We start from the raw sequence: 20,439 nt of genomic DNA on the forward strand, positions 1-20,439 counted from the left end.
CCTTTTATCTGGCATTCTGTTAACATTCACTAAAAAGTTCAGAACAAATATATTAAATTTGGAAGTTCAGAACCTCACGGTCAGAAAGCCCCAGAGGTAAGGCTCCCTTGTTGATAGTCTCCTTGGGGTATCTTTTGATTATCATAGAATTATAGAATGGCCTGGGTTGAAAAGGACCACAATGGTCGTCTTGTTTCAACCCCCCCGCTATGTGCAGGGTTGCCAACCACCAGAACAGGCTGCCCAAAGCCATGATGTCGTGATTGCAACCCTCATTTTTGCACAGAGCTTTTCCACCTCATTCAAGGCACAGGATCCCCACTGCCAAGGGGAACCCTCCCTTAAGCGTAACGCAAAGTACGGATTTCCTCACTGAGTCTTGCGTACTTCACACCATTCACATTTTAACTGTGTTCCTTGAAGTTGCCAGGTGATCTTCTCATTTTACAGACAGGAGACGGAGGCACAATGAGGTTAAACTCCACAGTGTCAAGATCTCTGAGTGTTAGAACTTGAGGTTTTTTCCTCGTACAATACTTTACTACTCAAATTATGGCCTTCACTGACTCCTACTGTGCAGCACTTGTGCAGCTTCCAGGAACCAATTGTGCTACACCAGGGAATGAATAAGTTGCAGTTCCTTCCCATCTGGAGAAATGTTTCAAGCAGCTCACTGCCAGTCAGACAGACACAGACTCTCAGGAGCGCCATTTACTTGGTGTGGTCTTAAGAAACTCAGTTTTTTTCCTTCTTGTTGTCTCCCACCCTTTCCTGCATGCCTTCCAGCATCAACAAGAAGAGTAGCGGTCCTGCAGCAGTTGCTTTAACTGGTGGCAAGACACCGCTAAATGGCCAGATCATTGTCCATCAGATCATGAGTGTGACGGTGCGGCAGAGATGTTGTCATGGCGAGTTGAGGGTTGAGTTGGGATTAAATGAGTGACTTTTATTCTGAGACTTTCTGGTGTTGGAACGCTTGATTTAGTTACTGCAACATTCTTTTAATAATAGGAAGTTTTTTAATAATAGGAAGTCTCTCATTTCCTAGGTCTGGCTTTCTGCCTCCTCTGTGACTGCAGTACATATACACCCTCAGCCTTTTTGCCAGGTCTCTTCTCATTTGGACTTCTTGTCCCAGCATACTTTCTATGTTCTGTCTTCTCAAAGAAATGAATGATGCCCCATTTGATCTCCTACAGCTCCTTCCTGAGAGCTGGCGGTAGCACAGGACCAAATATCCCTTTCAGCTCTCTGATGACACTGCCTGGTGTGATTTTGGGCAAAGATCTCAGCTCATCCTCCCCATTTTGAAGGTGGCCATTCCCTGTGCAAATGAAAACCAGGACAAGTTTTCCACAAGTCTTGAGTGGTTTGTTCAGACTGATATTTCAAAGTTTTATAAATCATCCAGGTTTGGACAGAGCTTTCAGAGAATCATACTAGAATGACTTTTTGAGCCTTCGCTGTGATGGATGAAACACTGGTTTCTTAGTCAAGTATCCTGAAAATGTACAGTGAGTCAACATAGGATTGTCTTATAAATATCTAAAGTGAAGTGGATGGGGCTGGGCTCTTTTAAGTGGTGTGCAGTGATAGAACAAGGGGCAATGGCTAAAACTGAAACATGGGAAATTCAATACAAACATGAGGAAGAAATTATTTTACTGACAGAGTTGACAGAGCACTGGAACAGGCTGCCCAGAGAGGTGGTGGAATCTCCTTCTCTGGAGATCACTAAACACCCATCTGGATGCTTTCCTGCTCAGCCTACTGTAGGGCACCTGCTTTAGCAGGAGATTTGACTTGCTCTTCAGAGGTCACTGCCAACCCCTACAATTATGTGATTTTGTGTGATTCTGTGACTGGCACCATCAACAATTGTAACAGGAGCATGAAGTAGGCTTATGACTTAAAACAAGCATAAATTAAGATCTTTACATTGAGGGGTTTAGAAAGCCTACACCTTGGGCATCCGTAAGTATTCAGGAAGAACTTACTCACTGATTTGCAGCTACAGGAATCTTTTGAAAGGAGACCGAAATGCATTTATGTCAGAGGGGAAAACGAACATTTGAAGTAGGATAGAAAATGGAGAATAGTTTGCCCAGCTGAAAATGCAGGAGGGCATGGTTAAACAGAAGTTAAATTCCACATCCAGAATGTGGATTCAGCATCAAGACAGTGTCCCTTCTGCTCTACGAAGTATCTTACAATTGGGTTTTGGGTCATTGGGTTTTTGTTGGGTGCAGACGATCAGACCTGAGTTGTGCTTGCACATCTGGCAGCACGGTGCTCCCTGGCGCCAGCCAACCTGTTGGTCCTGGGATCTGAGGAGGGAAGATTGGCTCTGGAAATAATGGTGGCCACATCCAGTGCTACATGAATTTCAGCACAGATTTCTGTCATGCCAGTGTGGAGCCAAGAGCAGCCACGCTTCTGAAGCCTGATTAGAGGAGCGTCAAATCTATCCATGTCTCATAACTTCTAGCTTTTAGTTAGCATGAAATGTTTTGAACAACTCCAGGAGGCAATTCGCCTTTGCAAGTTTGCACCTGGGAAGCAGATCTAATATAGTAGATCTATTATTATTATGATAGCAGCACTATTTCTGCTGTGGTGCACCCTGAGATCAGTGCAAGAAAAGCCTGGCGGGAACACATGTACCAAGCTGCCAGGCCTCAGAGACCCCTGATCCCTGCTGTGGGGCCAGCCTTAAGTCTATCGCATCTTAACAGTGTTGTACTATTGCTGTTTCTTCTTGCTGTAGCCCTTTGGGTACAGTGCAAATGCAGCAAGTTAATCTAATAAAAGCAGTTTGATTAAAATAGTGGTGTGTTTTTTTTTTAATAACTCAGGAGAGTTTTCACTGGGGGGAGGGGGGGAGTGAAGGAGGTGTGTATGGGCATCTGTTGGGACCAGTTTTTGTGTGCCATTTTGCAGGCTGTTTTGGAAGGCAGAGCAGGGATGTTGCAGTCTGCTTCTCTGGCAGCACACTGGGGAGCACCAGATGCCGATTCTCATGGATGTTGATAAGATGTAGATATGTACCTCCCCCATAACCCTCCCCATCAGTGGGAAGAGGCTGTCCTTTGTCAAAGAGAAAAGTTCTGAAAGATATTTCTTATTGGAGATGCAGTGCTTTGGGGAAGAAAGAAAATGACTTATTCGCAATGCATTTGGCTTGGCATTCCAGGTAATATTCTGTGGTTGTATCAGCCCCCCCCCAAAAAAATAGTCAAAGAAGTAGTCGTTGATCTCATCAATTATATTAATTGATGCATTTGCAGTATTAATGGTAGCAGTGTGCTTTAGGTGAATTTCTGAAAATATGTAGATGCTCTTCTGTGCATGTGTGCGTGCTGTGTCGCTGCTCTGTAATGCCCCTGTCCTTCCTGGGTGCTCCATGAAGAGCCGTGGCTTGGATCAGAGAGGGGGCAGTGGTGGCAGAATACAGCCATTGTCACTACGGCCGCCCTCCCATGACCTGCGGGAGCCACAAGTTAGTGCCAGAAATACAATTACAAAAGTACCAGTATGCTTAACAAGCCAAGTATTTCTCTATCAGCAGGAGACTGCGGTGGGGGCTGACTGAGGGCTCCTCACTGTCTCAACATTGAGAGAAAGATGTGGCTTTTGTTGTGTCCACTCCTGTGGCTCTGCTGCCACTCACCGCATGAGATCATCACGTGAGATTTGGAGGAACAGCGAGGATCTAGGAATGACAAGAAAATCAATCTCCTGGTTTTACGTATAATACATAAATTCTGTATTTGAACGAGTCCTGCCTCTGTATCGGAGATTATTGTCCTAAGAGAAATTCAGTTTTGATTACTTAATTTCCGAATGTTATGAAGTAACATTCTCTGCTGATGAAATGGAGCAGTGCTGCTGATGACAGGGATGGATACCATCTGAGGCAACTGGCCTTGATAAATAGCACTCTGTCTGGAGCTCGGGTGTTCGCTGATTTTAATGGCATCAATTTGTAGAACATATCACTTTTTTCCTAGAGTGGTACAAGGTTCTGTTCGTAGTACAACTTCTTTATGTTTATTTTTGCTGTTGACTTTTGCCACCAGGTTCTTCCAGTAAACAAATATTTGTCAGTATTTCTCTGCACTTACACAACGTGTGGCTCATTCCAGCTGCAGATGATGGCTCATTCCACGTATGTGAGCAGAATAAAGCTGATAACTGCTCATCGTGGTGTATCATAGTTCTATGAAGGATTCCTGTTGTCATTAAAGTATTGCTGCTGACTGCTGACTGTTACTTGAAACAAATCAGAGTACTGATTTTCCAGAAGACTGTGTAGCACCTATTAAGATTCTATGTGCTTAGATAGGAACTTAACATCGGATGTACTTAATGGTATTCCTATATTTTTATGATACATGGAAGCTCATGTAGATTGGTGTGAATATTTAACTTGTCTGACATAGAACTGTAATGACATTTCTCCATCCCAAGATTCTTTCTTAATCCCAGTCACAGCATACTAAATTAGGTGTCTTAGTTATTTCCTATGAGGTGTGCTGTATTTATTGGTATGAACATATTTCTACAGATCACTTTCAGCATCCGTGCACAAGTGACTTTATTTACAATAAGAACTGTGCCAGACTGTACAGAACATATATACAACAGTGAACTTCTAGCAGCTATGTGAGCACCATAGTAGTTTGCATCAGTGCAGCCTTGCTGCTTGCTGTCTGGCCAGCAAATCCCCAACATGGGGAACTCCTGGGCTCAGCAGGGCTCTGCCAATGGGATTCCCACTCTACTGCTTTCCAACCACATCCACAGCAGGATGAGATTTTCAGGTTTAGGAATTAGCACAAAGTCATTTCTGATGGGAGTTCTGTGTCATCGCTTTCTGTCTGAGTGATGAAACCACTGCAAAATAGGTCCCCGGTTTTGATGTTTGTAGAAATAGTTGTAAGGGTTCTGAGAAGTTGGATGACTTCACAGTTTGTAATAGTTGCCAGCAGTACTGGCATGGCCTTACAGCAGAGCAGTTGTTTGATTTATGTTTGGCTTTCCATATTCTATTTTTCTCACAGTTCTTGAGAGACAGATGTGCTGTCTTGTTCTTTTATTCTCCTGTCACAGCATGGCCAGTTCCTGCAATGGTATATATCATAATTCCTTTAGAACATTATCAGCTTGAGTCACAACTCATTGAGAGACCCAGCTTTCATATGAAAGTATATTTTGCTTTCAATAAATGTGAAGTTTGTTTTAACTGCAAGTTTGAAAAGGAAAGCTTGAAAATGTGATCTTCAGCCTGGGGAGAAGAAAACCAACAAAAGTATTTTGTAAAACATCACGCTTTTAAGTCAGCCTTATGATTTTAGAGAAGTTGCACCTCTCTTATGATTCCTAAAAGATTAGTTTGGGGAATGTTATTTTCAATTATTTTCAGTTTGGGTGATGGTTTCATTGTTACAGGCTTAAAAGTAAGACAGTGTAAGAGGGTTCTTGACTGCATCAGCAAGATGCACTTCAGTGGTTCCTTGGCGTGTCTGTTTACAGATCCAAAAACTCAAATATTTTGGCAATCTCACCATCCTGGTGCAGCATATCCAGCAAACAAGCAGAAATGCAATATATGCAGAAATGCAAACTGCACTTGGTACAAAATGGGACTGAGAACATCTGCAATTAAGTGTATTTGGTTCTAAAAACCGCAAAACTCCAAAAATCCATCAAATTAATTGAGGCAATAATCAATTTATTGTGAAATATTCTGGTAGTCGTTCCAGTAGAGGGCAGTAATTTACATTCAGTAATATCAAGGAGTATGTGTGTACTGTACGCAATGACAAGTACTAAGCACAATAGCTGTTTTTTTGGACAAAAGAAAGTACTGTTTTTTGGGGTCTACCTGACTGCAGAAAAGGAGGGCAGGACTTAGAGGCATCCTTAGCTTTACCTATGAAAGTAAGCAGGCTTTGTCGAAGGTGCAGCTTTGTGAATCCCGTTCACTTACAGGACTCCCAGACTGACATGGCACAGCAGAAACAAGAACTGTATTGTTGGTTCTATTGTAGAAGGAACTTAAAGGGAACATACCTTCAGCACAGAGTTCCAGCAGAACCCCTATCATATGTAGATCTGTCTGAATCTGAGCTTCAAATGGTTTTATTTGGTCTTCTGTGGTTTTGCAAGAAGTTCTTGGGAGTGCCAGCTCCAAGAATGGAGCTCGTGGGGCCCCATCTGTAGTACTGTGTCCAGGTCTGGGATCCCCAGTACAGGAAAGATGTGAAGCTGTTGGAGAGGGCCCAGAGGTGGGCCATAAAGATTATCCAGGGGCTGAAACACCTCCTCTACAAAGACATGCTGAGGGAGCTGGGCTTCCTCAGCCTGGAGAAGGCTGAAAGGAGACCTCATAGCAGCCTTCCAGTATTTAAAAGGGAACTATAAAAAGGAGGGGAATCAACTTTTTACTTGAGTAGATAGTGATAGGACAAGGGGGAATGATTTTAAGCTTAGGAAGGGAAGGTTTAGATTATATGTCAGGGGGAAGTTCTGTACTATGAGAGTGGTGAGGTGCTGGCACAGGCTGCCCAAAGAGGCTGTGGATGCCCCGTCGCTGGAGGTGTTCAAGGCCAGGTTGGATGGGGCCCTGGGCAGCCTGGTCTAGTACCAGATCTGGAGGTTTGTGGCCCTGCCTGTGGCACAAGGGTTGGAACTTAATAATCTTTGGGGTCCCTTCCAACCCAAGCCATTCTGTGATCCTAAGGGGGCAGTGTGAGGGAGTGTTGGGGGAGAGAGGTTCAAACACTGCTCTTTCTATCAGAATAGTGAATGATTATACCTAGCACTGGTAAATAAGGGTTTCTAAAGGAATTCCTAAAGATTGAGGATCACCTGATACTTTGGTGTTCCCCAAAGTGTGTAGCATACATCTTTATTTTGGATTCTCTGCATGGTGGAGTGAGACCTGAACGTTCACCTCAGCACACTGTGTTTAGGTTATTTTCAACATGAGTCCCATTCCTCCCATAAATACATCTCTCTGCCGTACCACCCCCACCCATCCTGAGCTGAATGACATGCTATTTAATAGCTTATCCAGAATAATGCTGTAGTAAATTACTTGAGACTGTGAGTCCTTTATGAGTCGTTTTACTGCTGAAAGAATATGCTATCGGCATCTCATGGTTTCACTCATTTTAAGAGGTCTCTTTAACATAAGGACAGATTTCATTGAAATGAAACAATTTTATACAGGGAGATTTCGGCCGCTGGATTTGTAGTAAGAAAGAACTTTTTATTTATGACATTGGAGAGACCACAGCTGGGAATGCACCCATTAATAGACACAAACAGATGGATTCTGACAAGTCTGTGAACTATTCATACTCTTTTCTTGTAAATATTTTGCAGCGATCCCAACTTGCAAATGCAATTTCAGGAGCAAATATGGAATTATCTGTCTCATGGTGCAAAACAAAAGAGCGGCAAGTGACTTTAAATACGATTATTATTACAATTTTGATTGAATAAGCGTGTGATATTCGCATGAAACTTGGGGAGGGATGCTTTTAATAGACAGTAGTTATGCTTTGGTGTAGTACATGTTTTTAATGGTAAGTAAAAGTAATAGAAGGTGAGTGTTTTCATAGGTATAATGAAGTCAGGATTTGCAGCAAAGCTTGGCACCTGTTTATTCTTTGGAAAAGAAATGCTTTTCAATTTGATGACGTCGCTGTCTGAGGTAGAGAAAATGCATATCTTCAGAGTAACAGAAATAGAGGAAAATGATACAGCATGGGCAACTGAAGGAGTTGGGAGCTGAGAGAAAGCTGATGGGAAGAGGAGCAGCAGTGTAGCTAGTGACTCGGATCACATACTTTCAAGTGAAAGCAGTGCATGGCACACATCTTTCCTCTTCAATTTTTAAACTTTAATTTGTAGTTCTAATGCTTTATTGAATATCTCATGGGAAAGTAAAAATGATTCTTCTTTTCTCTACTACTTATTGCTTCATCCACCTTTACCATATCTTCTGTTACTTTTCTCAGCTGAGATTTTCAAAGCTCCGTATTACCCTTGAACCCATCAGCTATCTTTGAACAGACTAGGAAGTTACATAGCCAAAAAGACACGGCTAGCTTTCAAAATGTCAGTAATCTCCATTAACGTGCATAATCAGACACATGTAATCTGAACTTCTCTACCTGCCACAGGGTGACATGTTTGGGTTTCTGCCAGTTTCCTCCCTTGGAAGATCTCCTACAGCTTCATTATCAGTTAAAGATTTGAACTTTTTCTTTCCTTCTGCCACTTGTACTGACAAAAATGCAGAGCAAGTTCTCTCAAAGCAGCAGAAATGCTCTGGGTTCTGACTAAGGATGGCTTTTATCACCATGGCTTGATATACTCTGTCACTCCTGAAAGCATTGGTTCCTAGAGAGCCAGAAACATGTAGCTTTACATCAGCTTGGCAAATGTGTATTTTGGTAACTACAGTTGCTCTCTGCATATGTCCCTAGAAGTTCCAAGTGCTTTTATTTCAAAACAAACCTGATAATTAGATTATGGCCTTAATTCGGCAGAGCAACTACTATGCAGCTATGTAAACTTAATCACAGCGCTAAGTGTTCACTTCTCTGGGCTCATCTGTTTTGTTCCATTTATCCTCTAAGCTAATAGCATCTTCTTTTAAACAATACTATGTGTGAAATCAGTGTAGTAGGATGCGTAAGAGTTCATTAGAAGCTGGAAGGTGCCACGCATCTACCGTGCTGATGTTTAATGAAGTAGAGGCTACTGCATCTAATCTTCAAATGGAGACCAAATAAATCTCCGAATCTAGGTTACAAAAGACACAAGCAAATAGAATTGACTGTGAAACATCTGTTTTATTTTATACAAAACCATAAAGATATGTAATTACAAAACTGCCTGAGCTGTTTCTGTTGAAACAGGGACAACAGGACAAGTATTACCAAGCCGAGGCATATACATTAATTGTGGCATAGCAGCATTTCAGAGAAGCAGTTTCATAGGGATTATAAAACAGATGGGTTGAATTGTAGGTAGGAACACCAGGATGCACGGAGCTGTTGTAAATCTCTGGGGTTTAGGTCATGGCGGAGGCTGCAAAACACAACACTTACTCCTTGCTGCCTTCTCTTAAGGAAGGATCATGACTTTTAGAGTGCTGGAACGATTCTCTCCTCTTATATGGAGAGGATCAGTTGGTGCAGTTGCCAGGGATCTTGAAGCTGGGAAGGATTTTATTGCTGTGACAGATCAGGCAACATATGGAAGGAAACAAGACGTTCTCCAGAGACAGATTAAGTTTTTGCCAAGGCATTTTATTGAAATTTTGGAAAATAAACAGATCATTAATTGGGTCCAGATTTAGCTACTGCAAATAGTGCAAAGATGTTGCAAACCAGATGCTTTCCCCTTTTTGTTTTTACAGCCCTTTCTATTTGTGGATGCTCTTATTTAACAACTTACTCCTTTAACAGAGAGCATTGTTTTACACCGGACATCTTGTCTCTTAATTATTTTTTCCAGTAGATGCCTGAGTAATACATACATGTCCACATGGCTTCAAGGGAAGAAACAGTAATAACACAATAAGTAGGAAATAATCAGGGGGAAGCTGTCGAATACTTTAGTTTTTATGAAATGAGTACTGGATTCTTTTCTGTATTCCTTAGCATGTAGCAGTTGTGAGTCTTTGCTTATGCAACCCATGCTACTGCAATAGCAGAAACAAAGATGCCTGTCTGACTGGAAGGCAGACCCAAGAGAGGCCGTTGTGCTTCCTCTTCCACTTATGTATTGTTTTGTCCCTGGAGGGGAGGTTTTCTGTTGCGATCTATCCACACAGCCCCGTGTTGTGTTACAAATAATGTATGGGATGGGAATCATCTGCCCTGACTTGATGCAGTGATCATGGTGGGGATGCCTTCTGCAAGGTCATGCTGAGTCCTTTATAGAAAAGATAGAAACAGGGACCTCTGCAGGCAGGACATGTCATCCTGAAAAGGGTGTTGGAGATGGAGGCAGCAAACTGCCCTTGGTGCTGCTTGTTGCCCTCCAGGGTCGTGGCCAAGTGATATCACCAAAGATGTGTCTGCAGCAGCTACAAGTGGGAGAAGGGCAACTCAGCTGCCACCTTTGATGAGGTAATGGGTGATACATGAACACTGCAGAAGTGTAGCCAGGTGTCCTGGTTTTCACAGACGCTGCTAGTGGGCTCTTCTAGAGTGAGGCCATGACAAGTTTATGGCATGAGCTCCTAGCTTGCAGGTTTCAGAAAATAGTTCTCTGCTGATGTTGTTAACGAGGCTGCCAATTAGGAACAAAGTCAGAGGGAGGTTTATGATGTGACTGAGCACTTCCTAGCTGAGCTGCACCTACACTGTGGGACACAGAGCCTGTTTCCTGTTCGCAGTCTTTTGGGAACGTGTAATCCTTCACATCACAATTGCTATTTTTACAAATAATTTCCCAGTCATTCACAGGTGCCTCCCTGTCACATGGACTTTCACTAGACAGAGCAAAGTAGGAACAAAGTTTATTTTTAAAGCAATGTGGGTTTTATTAGTGACTTGAACGCAAAGTGTTCAGAATGCCGTTTGGTTTTCCTTTATTGTACAACCTATTCTGTTTGGTAACGTATTTATGAAAAAGTGAGTGCATTATTTGTCATAAGTTCCACAGGGTATAAGAGGGGGAACAATAAAGCCTGAAGTCGGGGAATCGCTGGTTCAGTCTTTTGCAATCTGTGTATATCATACATAGACAGCTTCAGGCGCAGTTCTGATTTACATCAGCGCTAATCCTGATGACTGTCAAATGATCGGTGACTTCTGGTTTGGTGTAAATGACTTCCACAGAGGAATGGCCTTTCAGGTTCCAGTTCTGAATAGTTTCACGTCCTTATAGAGGAGTACAGCACTTACCTGTCAAGATCTAATTAAGCAAATGCAAACAGGACCAACCTTTTTCAAAGGTCAGGTGCAACTTCAGTTCTGCAATTTCTGGTTGCCCAATTTGAGGTACTTCAAAGAGGGCTTATATTCACACGGAGGAAACCAACGCTCCCAGAAAGCCAAAGCTTTGCAAGTGTCATGGAAAATCGACCCAAGATGAGTAGTTCCTTTTGAAGGTTTTGGCCGAGGAATTTTTCCAGTAAAACTACATTCCATAAACATGGAGCAACACCTTAAGTAGACAACAACAAATGAGGAACACGTTGGGGTTGATTCGAAAGAGAGCTGTATGTTCAGAAAGTGGGACAGGGAGGAAGCCTGGGAGAGGGACTTGATATGGTGCCAGCATAAACTGAGGGCAGACAGCAAGATTTTCATCACACTGGAATCAAGACAGTAAAGAGAAATTCAGTGCTGGTATGGAGCTTATCAACCACCTCCCCTGGTCTGCCTATTTCGAGCAGTGGGGGAATCAGCAGAGGAGAGGCTTTGGTGAGTTGTTGCTGGAGGGGGGATGTGCAGCGGGCGTAGGGTTGGGGGAGAGGTGGAGAAGGGAATGTGCTCCAAGGCAGCACGGCTGACACCGACGGGTTGAGGGGGAGATGAGGGAACGTCTGCTGGAGGGCAATTTGTGTGATTTGCATTGCTGCAGTGTGTCGGGTTCTGGGCTCCCTCCCATCCTTCCCACTCACCAAAAGCATTTCCCAAAGGCAGGCGGGGAAGGAGGAGAGCAGGCTACGTGCTCACTCTCAGGAGAAGCAGTGTGGTGGCTGGCAAGGGAGCTGGGCAAAGCCCTTTCCTCTTCATGGCTCCAGCTACTTGGCAGGCTCCCACCCTGGAAATAAAAAAACAACACCTGCAGCTTGTTGGCCAGGATGACTCTATCCAGCTAGATAAATGAGCTCTGCGGTGTCTATATAGTGCACTGCAAACTGCTGGTGGGAAAAAAAAACGTGCAAGGAAGAAGTACAGGTTCCAAGAGTGGAAACCTTGAGTTGTGCACAGTGCAGTTGGCTGCAGGGAGAGAGAAAATCCTGAGCAGTTCACTTGTGCAATTCATGAATGTCTGTTTATGTTGTAAGCTGTTCCACTGCTGGCTTATTGGGGAAAGGATGCCAGGGATTACTTTTCTTATTAGCAAAAAAAAACCCAAAACTAAGCCAACAATCAAACCCACAACCTTATAACTGTTTGATACTCGTGAGCTTCTGATATTAAACAATAATGATTTGAGATTAATAGCCAAAAGAAGCATGGTTTCTGTTACAGACATACAGGACAACTAATATACAGCAGAGATGTAGATGATGCTAATTTCTGTCTTTGGGCGAGGGATAAGAGATACATGCATGCCCCATATTTATCCTACCTCTTGTATTTGTGAAGATACTGTATGGGCACCAGGATGGCAAAAAACCTGCAGCCAGCAGTTATTGTGTGCTTTGGTCACAGTTGCAGCATCATAATTGGGACTAATGACCAAATTCACTGCTCATCCTTGTAATTTTCTGTGGAAGACCTTTCCACTCATCAGGCAATCTGCAGTTTTCCTGGGTCTCCACAGAAGCAACCATCAAAGCAATGGCTTTACTGTGCTTCATGACTCTTGGCCATGATGGTTTAGGGGCTGCAGGAAAAAAAGGAGCTGTTTTAACTGGTCTAACAGCATGCTTTATGTGCATTCTGCAGAGCCACCTCAGTGGGTGCATGGCAGTAGAGCCAGGACCCGAACCTTTGGGTTCGTGTTTGCTTTGTAGAGCCACATGTACAAACACAACATCTTTGTTATGCAGGGTTTGTAATAGCTGATAGCGTGTCTTTAAACGTGTATTGGGAAATCCTGGTCCAGGTTTAGGCAATAAGCGTCTCGTCTCAAGGCACCCATTTTTATTGCTTGTAAGAAAAATGAAACTGCTTGCAAGCTTGTATTTCCTTTTTTTTTTTTTTTTTTTTTTTTTTTTTAACATATAATACCATAATTACTGTTATCCATTAGGAAATTGGTGCAGAGACAGGCTATGCGACTACCCTCACAACAGACCATAGCCAGGCAGCCCTGGCTTTTGCCCTCAGGTCAGCCTTCCTCATTGGACCCGAGAGTGAAGTCACGTAATAAATATTCAGCACTTCTGGACAGAATAACCTTCATGTTCCCATGCAGCAGTCCCACGCTGCTGTGTTTGAAGTAGCATTGCCAGGTGCTATTTTGTTACGCTTCGTGTTTTTAGGTTCTGTTGCATTGTTGGTTTTCTGGGGGTCAAAATTTAACTTGGGCATTTCCTCTCCAACGCAGACCAAAAAAAATTCATTCTCAAGACTAGTTCAAAATGTGCAGCTTCTCTCTTTTGTCACCCCGTGATCGTGGACTCCTGTTGAAAGGAAAAACAAATATTGGAGGCCTCCCATGAAGTTGACGCAGGCATGAGCATTGTGCGGCCATAGGAGTGTTTGCCCACCATTCAGTGACACCAGCAGTAGGGCTGTGTAGGGATTTGCAGTGTATTTGGATAACATATGAAACTAAGTTTATCTAAACACTTCCCTACCTTATCACTGTGTTATCCAAACACTTTGTTAGTGAGCTGGGAAGATGGGATGTGCGCTGGCCCACCGCTGCTTAAATACCTTCACACTGTTCCTGTGGGTTTGGTTTTAGGAATTAGTCTTGTGTATAGGTCTAGCAGATGGAATTACACTGGGGGTGCAGAAACTACTTCTAGCTCATTCCCCTGACAATGCTATCCAAATGCATTTGAATAAGCCTGTCACCTGACTTATCTTCCTCTTTCTTGACCTTTCTTTTGAATTCTCTTTATTATCCAGCCTTTTTTTAATTTTTTAATTTACTGTTGAAAAACACCATTTCTGGGGACCTTGCACTGCAGGATGGTGGCTATTCTTGGTTTGATTCAGACCTCAGGTGGGCACATGAAGAGTTCAGCTAAGGCCAGTGAACCTGTATTCGTAGACTGGTGTGGTTTGACAGAATAAAAATAGGATGTTTAAAAGTGAATAGGATTGAAACCATAGTGCCTAAATTAGCAGCCAGACATGGACAAACAACTACTTGCTTGTATGAACCCAGGAGCACCTCATGCCCTCCAGCCCCTTGGGAGAGCCAAGGGAACAGGGAGGTCACATCCCTGAGACTGCACAGTGTCCACCAGGCATGGCAGAGGGATGCTGACGGGCATGGTACAAGGAGACCAAATGGTGTAGCACAAGGACATCAGGCAACAAGGCACAGGGACACCAAGTGGGACAGCACAAGGACACTGATGGGCATGGCACAGGGACACCCAGCGATGTGGCACAAGGACACCAAGAGGCATGGCACAAGCAGATGGGACAAGAGGGCTTATGGCAGTGATGAGCCTCCAGCTGGAGTTCTGTGTGGAACAGCCCCTGTTGGCTTCTTGCATTACCTGATCTCTTTTTGAAGTCCTCCATCTTCTGGCAGCTGTAGCATTCTCTCGCAATGACTTTCAGAGTTCAGCTTTGCATAAAATAAAGAAATATTAAAGAATAATTTTTCAGCTGAAGAAATTCTGTTCCTTCGCTTTGAATCCGCCCCACGATCATTTTGCTTTATGTTTCCTGCTTCATTCACTACAAGAGGAGCCCACAGAATCGCCAAGCTGTGGGCAGACCTTTATAATAGTGTAATGACAGTTATTGTTTTGCTCTCAATTACTTTTCTAAAACTCTTAAAATCCTCTTTGCTTTTTTACTTCCTGCTGAGCACTTGTATTGGATTTTCATAAACCTTTCCAAAATCTATTTCCTCATGATAATAGCTCTGTTAAATCCGATCATTACGTGCTGTGCATTGTGTACCTGTAGGGTGTTTTTCCCTGGTACATTTATCAACACTTAAAAGCTGCAGTTTTAATGCCTTCTTAATCAATATCATAAGAATTCAGTGCTTCCTACTAGTTTCTGCTTTGACTTTCAGATTGATTGAGCATTTTGCCACCTCCCAACTTTGGAAGTTCCTGTATGGATGTGTGAATAATGAATGTGTGGATAATGGATGCATGGATGGGGGATGTATGGATGGGGGATGTATGGATATTGGACAGACTTCGTTCCAGTGCAGTGCAGTTTCTAAAGGAGTCTGCTGGAATGCAGCAATGCTGTACTAAGACATATTTATTGCCACCTCTGTTTCCTGTCTTTAAGCAGCCATTGAGACACAAGTGGCTGTTTCCTTTCTGTCCCTGACCACTGAGCTTCTTTGTGATCTCTTCTTACCGGTTTCTCCTCTTGGAGCCTTTTTCAAAATCAAAAGCCAGGAGAACAACCATATAATTGCTTTAAAATCTCTCCGCAGATTTTGGCCTTGACTTAACGCTACAAAAAGTGCTGAATTTTCCTCCTTGTATCAAATTATTGGCAGTTAGTAATTCTGTTATTTCTACAGTTTCTTCAAGTTCCCCCACCCCAGATTCCCAGGGTGGCCCTTTGTGAAAACCATATCACTAATTTCCACTCCTCTGATGAGGGAGCTGGACCTCAGGGTGACAGCACGATCATTTTACATTTGAGCTCCTTTAGGACCCTGGTGCAGCCTGCTCCAGAGACAGCTCTCTGCTGCAGTGCTTTCTCCATCCCACTTTTCAGGCATGTGGAAACCACCTGAGCTCTTTTCTTTTAGCCCCAGTTCAGCTGGTGGCAGCCCCGTATGCTGCGAGGGTGTGGGAAAGCAGCTGGAGTACCCTTGGGACTGGTTGAGCTTTCAGTCATACATCTGCATTCAAACATAAAACATTAATACATTTACACCCTGAAGTTCTGCTTTTAAATGTCTTGCTCTCCATGACAGGATTCAAAACACAGGAAAGACCTGAAACCCTCATCATAAACACAGCTTTGGGCTCCCCGGATAGGACTCCTCCCAGATCTGATGAGGAATAATCTGCTTTTAATGCCTTAGCAGCTGTGCAGGCATCTGTAAATGCAGATATAAGCAAGAAATCATGTAGGATATTCATGTTTTTAGCCAAAACCCAGCAACTGAGATTGTCTTCTGCCTACAAAATTATGGAAGGAGCTTCAGAAATCAGCACATTATCAACAGACACTTCATTATTTTTGTTCTGTGACTTGAAAACAAGAGTTTCTGGCTTCTTATAACACCGAGTAATTAATGTTAATAACACCTGTGATACACTAGGGTTGGGAAGCAGTGCTGTTCTCATAGCATTCGTGCATTCAATTGAAGAGAAACCATCTCGTTGCTATTTAATTTTAGATGTGCTATAGCCAGATAAGTATAACTAACAATAAAGGGGAAATGGATCTCGGCAGCCAGATCAAGTGACTGATTACTGTGTGAGAACGGCAGATTTAACCCATGCCCAAGGAACTCCGTGTCTGTGGGACATCGTGGAGCTGTCTCATGCTTCCCCTCCAGCCTTGGTAAACCGTGCACAGATGCTTTCATCTATTTATGCTTTTATGGGAGATGCATTAGCATGAAGTTCAGTGTTCCTCTATTAAATATTCCAGAAGCAGCCTGTAAATTGAAACTGAAATATTCATTAGCTCTCTTATATAAGCCTTAACAGTTTATGCTTCACTAATACTTTTCATCGGACAGACTGATGTCCAGAGGTGTTTTCTCATTTGAATGACATGTTTATGCAGTCTTGAAAATATGTGGTGAGTGACCAGATAGTCACCAAGCAAGGAGATGGGATTGTTTTAAGTGAAATGGGAACCGTGTTTTCCCTCCACTGTGCCCAGACTCAATCACAAGAGCTTTCAAATGAGTGTTCCAAGAGCAGATAGCTCTTGTTGCTTCTTGTTTTACGTGCCTACTATGTAAGGGCTGGATTGTGGCCAAAGAATTCAGCCCCAGAGGAGGGAGCAGTGCCTGCAGCAGCCCTGCAGCTCTGATGCTGGGGTTTGACCCTTGTGTGTGTGGGAAGGAGCAAAATTCATGGCCCTGTCTCTTGTTCTGCCCTCTTGAGATGAGAGGTGCTGCTCAGGGCTGCCCTGCATCACGCATGGAAAAGGGCACTGGGTGCATCGCTGTCTCATGTCCTAATATAGCATATAGCTGGGCTCTTGGGGTTCAGCCCTTGATGAACCTGTTCCCCAGTCAGTGCCATACTCTTATTCTTGCTTTGGCTTTTTTTTCCCTTGGCCTGGTTTTTGAAGCATTAAATCCCCATTAAACTGGTTACGACTTTCTGGAAATATTGCGGGTAACAAAGTCTGTGCGTTTTCCGGGAGAAAAAGAGTCCCTATGAAAATTTAAACAGAGCACTATGAAATGTTAATAATTGCTTTCCAGCAATAGCATTTCATAAGCAAAATTAGATCAGAGGACTGTAGATTAATCAAATAAGATTTTCCCCACATAGTGACAGTGACTCTTTGGATAAATACTGTGCATATCATTGTCATTCAGGAGTCCCTGGGATATTTGCTCTATAGAACACAGTAGAAGGGCTGGGTGGGAGTAGTGACCATCTCTGCTCTGCTGGTACCAGAATAACTCTCCTGCCTCTCCAGCTGGCGGACCTCGCTCTGTGGCTCCTGGCAGCAGCCTGCTGGGGATGGCGACCTGCATTCCAATGTGCCTTAAGTTTGAAGTCATCCTCTCGAGTCTCAGAGAGACTCAGAGCCACATCTGGAACTGGAGACAACAGCTACAGGACTTGCAGGTGGCTGTGAATGGTAAAAACTGCTCCTGGAGTCTTTCAGTCTATAGCATTCATATTGAATGTCTGGCACTCATGATTATAGTTCTCCATTTTATTGCATGGCAAAAGCCCCATGTTGACAAAGAGCAAAATTCATAACATGCAAAGAAAACAGACTGCATGTCAGCAAACTCCTGCCATAAGTTTTTTTGAACATAGCTATATTTTAATGAATAATTGAGAATGAACCAACTGTCCTACATTGTTTCATTCCTATCTCCTGTTAGGGTTGGGTGATGGCAAGGTGAGAAGGTGACACATGGGTTATGCCAATGGCCACACTACTGAACCCAACTACCCCAGAACTTCCCAGCAGTGTCACCCCACAGCCCTGCCCTACCTGAGGTGTGTGCAGGGACATCATGATGTCTTGTGGCCCTCACAGCAGGGCAGAGGGAGGCAGTGTCATGCAATTAGGGGCGTGAACTCTATGCCCAGGGCTGTGACACGGTTTCTCATCTGCCTGTAGTGCTCATTACGGGCACTATCCCCGCCACAGGGTATGCTGGCAGATCCGTGAGAGATTAGCTGAGTCTGGGTGCTCACTGAGCCAAAACACTGGTAGTCTGAAATATGATGGAAAATTAATTGCTGGACATAGTAGTAGGGCATTTTTGGCATTACTCTGTGTGTTTTTACTCAGGTTGACTACCTGCGTTTTGCAAGCTCTGTGGTTGATACGTAGGACTGAATGGAAACAGATGCCCCTCTGTTAAAAAACAGCGTTACACCGAGGAGCCAAAATAACCAAGCTTCTCTCCCTCCTTCCTTTTTGCTTCTCGGTAGCACTGATATTGGTAATTTTAGGGTTTGTTTACCAACTCTGAGCGCCTGCTGCCATGGATTTCTGTTGTTTTGCTCTGCTTGTTTGTTTTTTCAGTTGGAAAGGCTTCATTTGTTCCAGTGCTCCTTGTACTGTGTGGTTTAGGGGACTTAGAGAGCCCAGCCCTAAGCTGACTTTTTCCTTGGCAAACGCTGGTGTGATTTTTATAAAATGAGTAAGGGCATCATCATTGCAGGAGATGACTCGCCAGCTGTGCGGCGAGGAGGAGGAAAAGGTTTCCCACAGCCCTGCATAATAAGGCGTTTTGCAGGCTAAAATAGGTATTCCCAAATGCCTCGAGCCTTTTTAAATTGGTTTCCTGAAGCCACCCTGTGCGGCTCTGCCACGCTTTGCAGTGCAGAAGCCCGCTGTAGCCGGCAGGACGGCATGGGGCCGTAAGTGCAGGACAGCAAGTCAGCCCTGCACTTCCCTGGGCTGCTCTCGGAGCGATTGGCCCTCGCAGATCATGTGGGAGAAGCAGGAATCCTGAGTTGTAGCTTTTGGCACTCCTTTCTCCTATAAAGCGCTTGCTCTTTTCAGCTCCCAAGGGCTTGTTACCTCCCTCCTTTCATTACCCTGATTAGAATCTGGAGTAGCCATAGGAAAGCGAAAGAGGGATTTTAAAGGCGCGGAGATGTTGAAGCAGGTGCCCAGGACGTCAGGCACGGGCTGCTACTACCTAAACTCAGTGTCACCCGAGGGCCAGGAGATGTACCTGTGGTTTGACCAGACTGCGAGACGCCCTCCCTACAGGACAAGCAGGATTCTTGCACGTCAGCAGCTCCTGACCAAGATCCAGCAAGGTGAGTGAGTGCCTGGCAGGAGCCCTCCCCAGGTCCTGCTTTCGTAATAGAAGGTGTTTTCATGCCACAGATTTTCCTGCCTCTTTTCCTCTCTCTGCTCTTAACTAATCTGGCTTGGGTCAGAGTTTAAGGTAGTCATTCATAACTAGTTTTTCCTACACTCTGCACGTATGCACATAGGCGGGCAGAGAGACAAATGCTAATGCCTGTTTAGCTATTTAACTATGCTATCTTTTTAATCATAAACTATGAGAGAGTTTTAGGTGCTGAAGTTCATCTTTTCCAACTGGCACAGCAGTCCCCAGCATTGGTACCTCGGCTACAAGAGCTGCAGGTAAAACCCACCTGCTGTAATGCACAGACAGCATAGCTGATCAGTCAGGTAGAAACATAGCAGGGCAGCTGGGGGAGAGGAGCTGGGATAACCCCCTCTGGATACAAGCATGTGTAGCTGTCAGAGGATTAGGAAACTTGTCACATGTCCTTAAAAATAATCGCTGACTTGGCTTGCTGTGATTGCATTTAACTGGATGGTCATTGCAGAGTATTGATTTTTTCTGAGTATCTACAGCACTGAAGCTAAATGCAGACTGGCCTCAAGACAAATCCTTTGGCCTGAATGTGCAATTTAAATTATCTTCTAAATGTTTAAAGATAAAAAAAAAAACAAAAAAAAAACAACTGAGCTAGTTGTTCCAGATTAAAAAATCATTATCTAGGAGCATCTTATTTGAAGAATACCATTTTCCAAGGTAAGATTTGATCCAACATATAGAACAGAGTATGCCATGTGTTTGCCATCACAAAAATAAAACCCTGGAGATAATGGTTTCTCAAGTAGTTTCTTGACAATCCATAAAAATGGATAACTAGGGACAACCAGAGAGTTAATATCATTGTCTATATCTGGGAAATATTAAAGGAATTGGCGTGAGCTTCTGAGATGCAGCAGTCACATAGAGTGGCTATTTCTGAGTGTTGCTTTCAAGTAACATTGTGTGTAGCTGTGGCTGTCAAACCCTGGCAGAAGTACAGGGATATAGTGATGAAACCTTTATTGTGTTTATAGAGAAAACAATATGTATTTCTTTGGCCAGCTTTTAGAAAAAGATGAAGAAGATAGTTTCTGTGGCAAT

The 20,439-nt window shown here is 43.6% G+C and overlaps 1 protein-coding gene across 3 annotated transcripts in view; it reads left to right on the plus strand.

Moving 5' to 3' along the window:
* Window positions 1-20,439, plus strand: part of STARD13 (StAR related lipid transfer domain containing 13) — a 281,949-nt gene that overhangs the window by 143,298 nt on the left and 118,212 nt on the right. The window contains exon 1 of one of the 3 annotated variants that reach the window (XM_072361573.1): window positions 19,008-19,303. The exons of the other annotated variants lie outside the window; for them this stretch is intronic. Coding sequence (XP_072217674.1) covers window positions 19,135-19,303 — 169 coding nt within the window. The 5' untranslated portion in view covers window positions 19,008-19,134. Of the gene's footprint in view, window positions 1-19,007; window positions 19,304-20,439 lie in introns of those variants that run through there. 3 annotated transcript variants of the gene reach the window in all.

The sequence above is a fragment of the Excalfactoria chinensis genome, chromosome 1 (assembly GCF_039878825.1).
Source record: "Excalfactoria chinensis isolate bCotChi1 chromosome 1, bCotChi1.hap2, whole genome shotgun sequence".
Lineage (NCBI taxonomy): Eukaryota > Metazoa > Chordata > Aves > Galliformes > Phasianidae > Excalfactoria > Excalfactoria chinensis.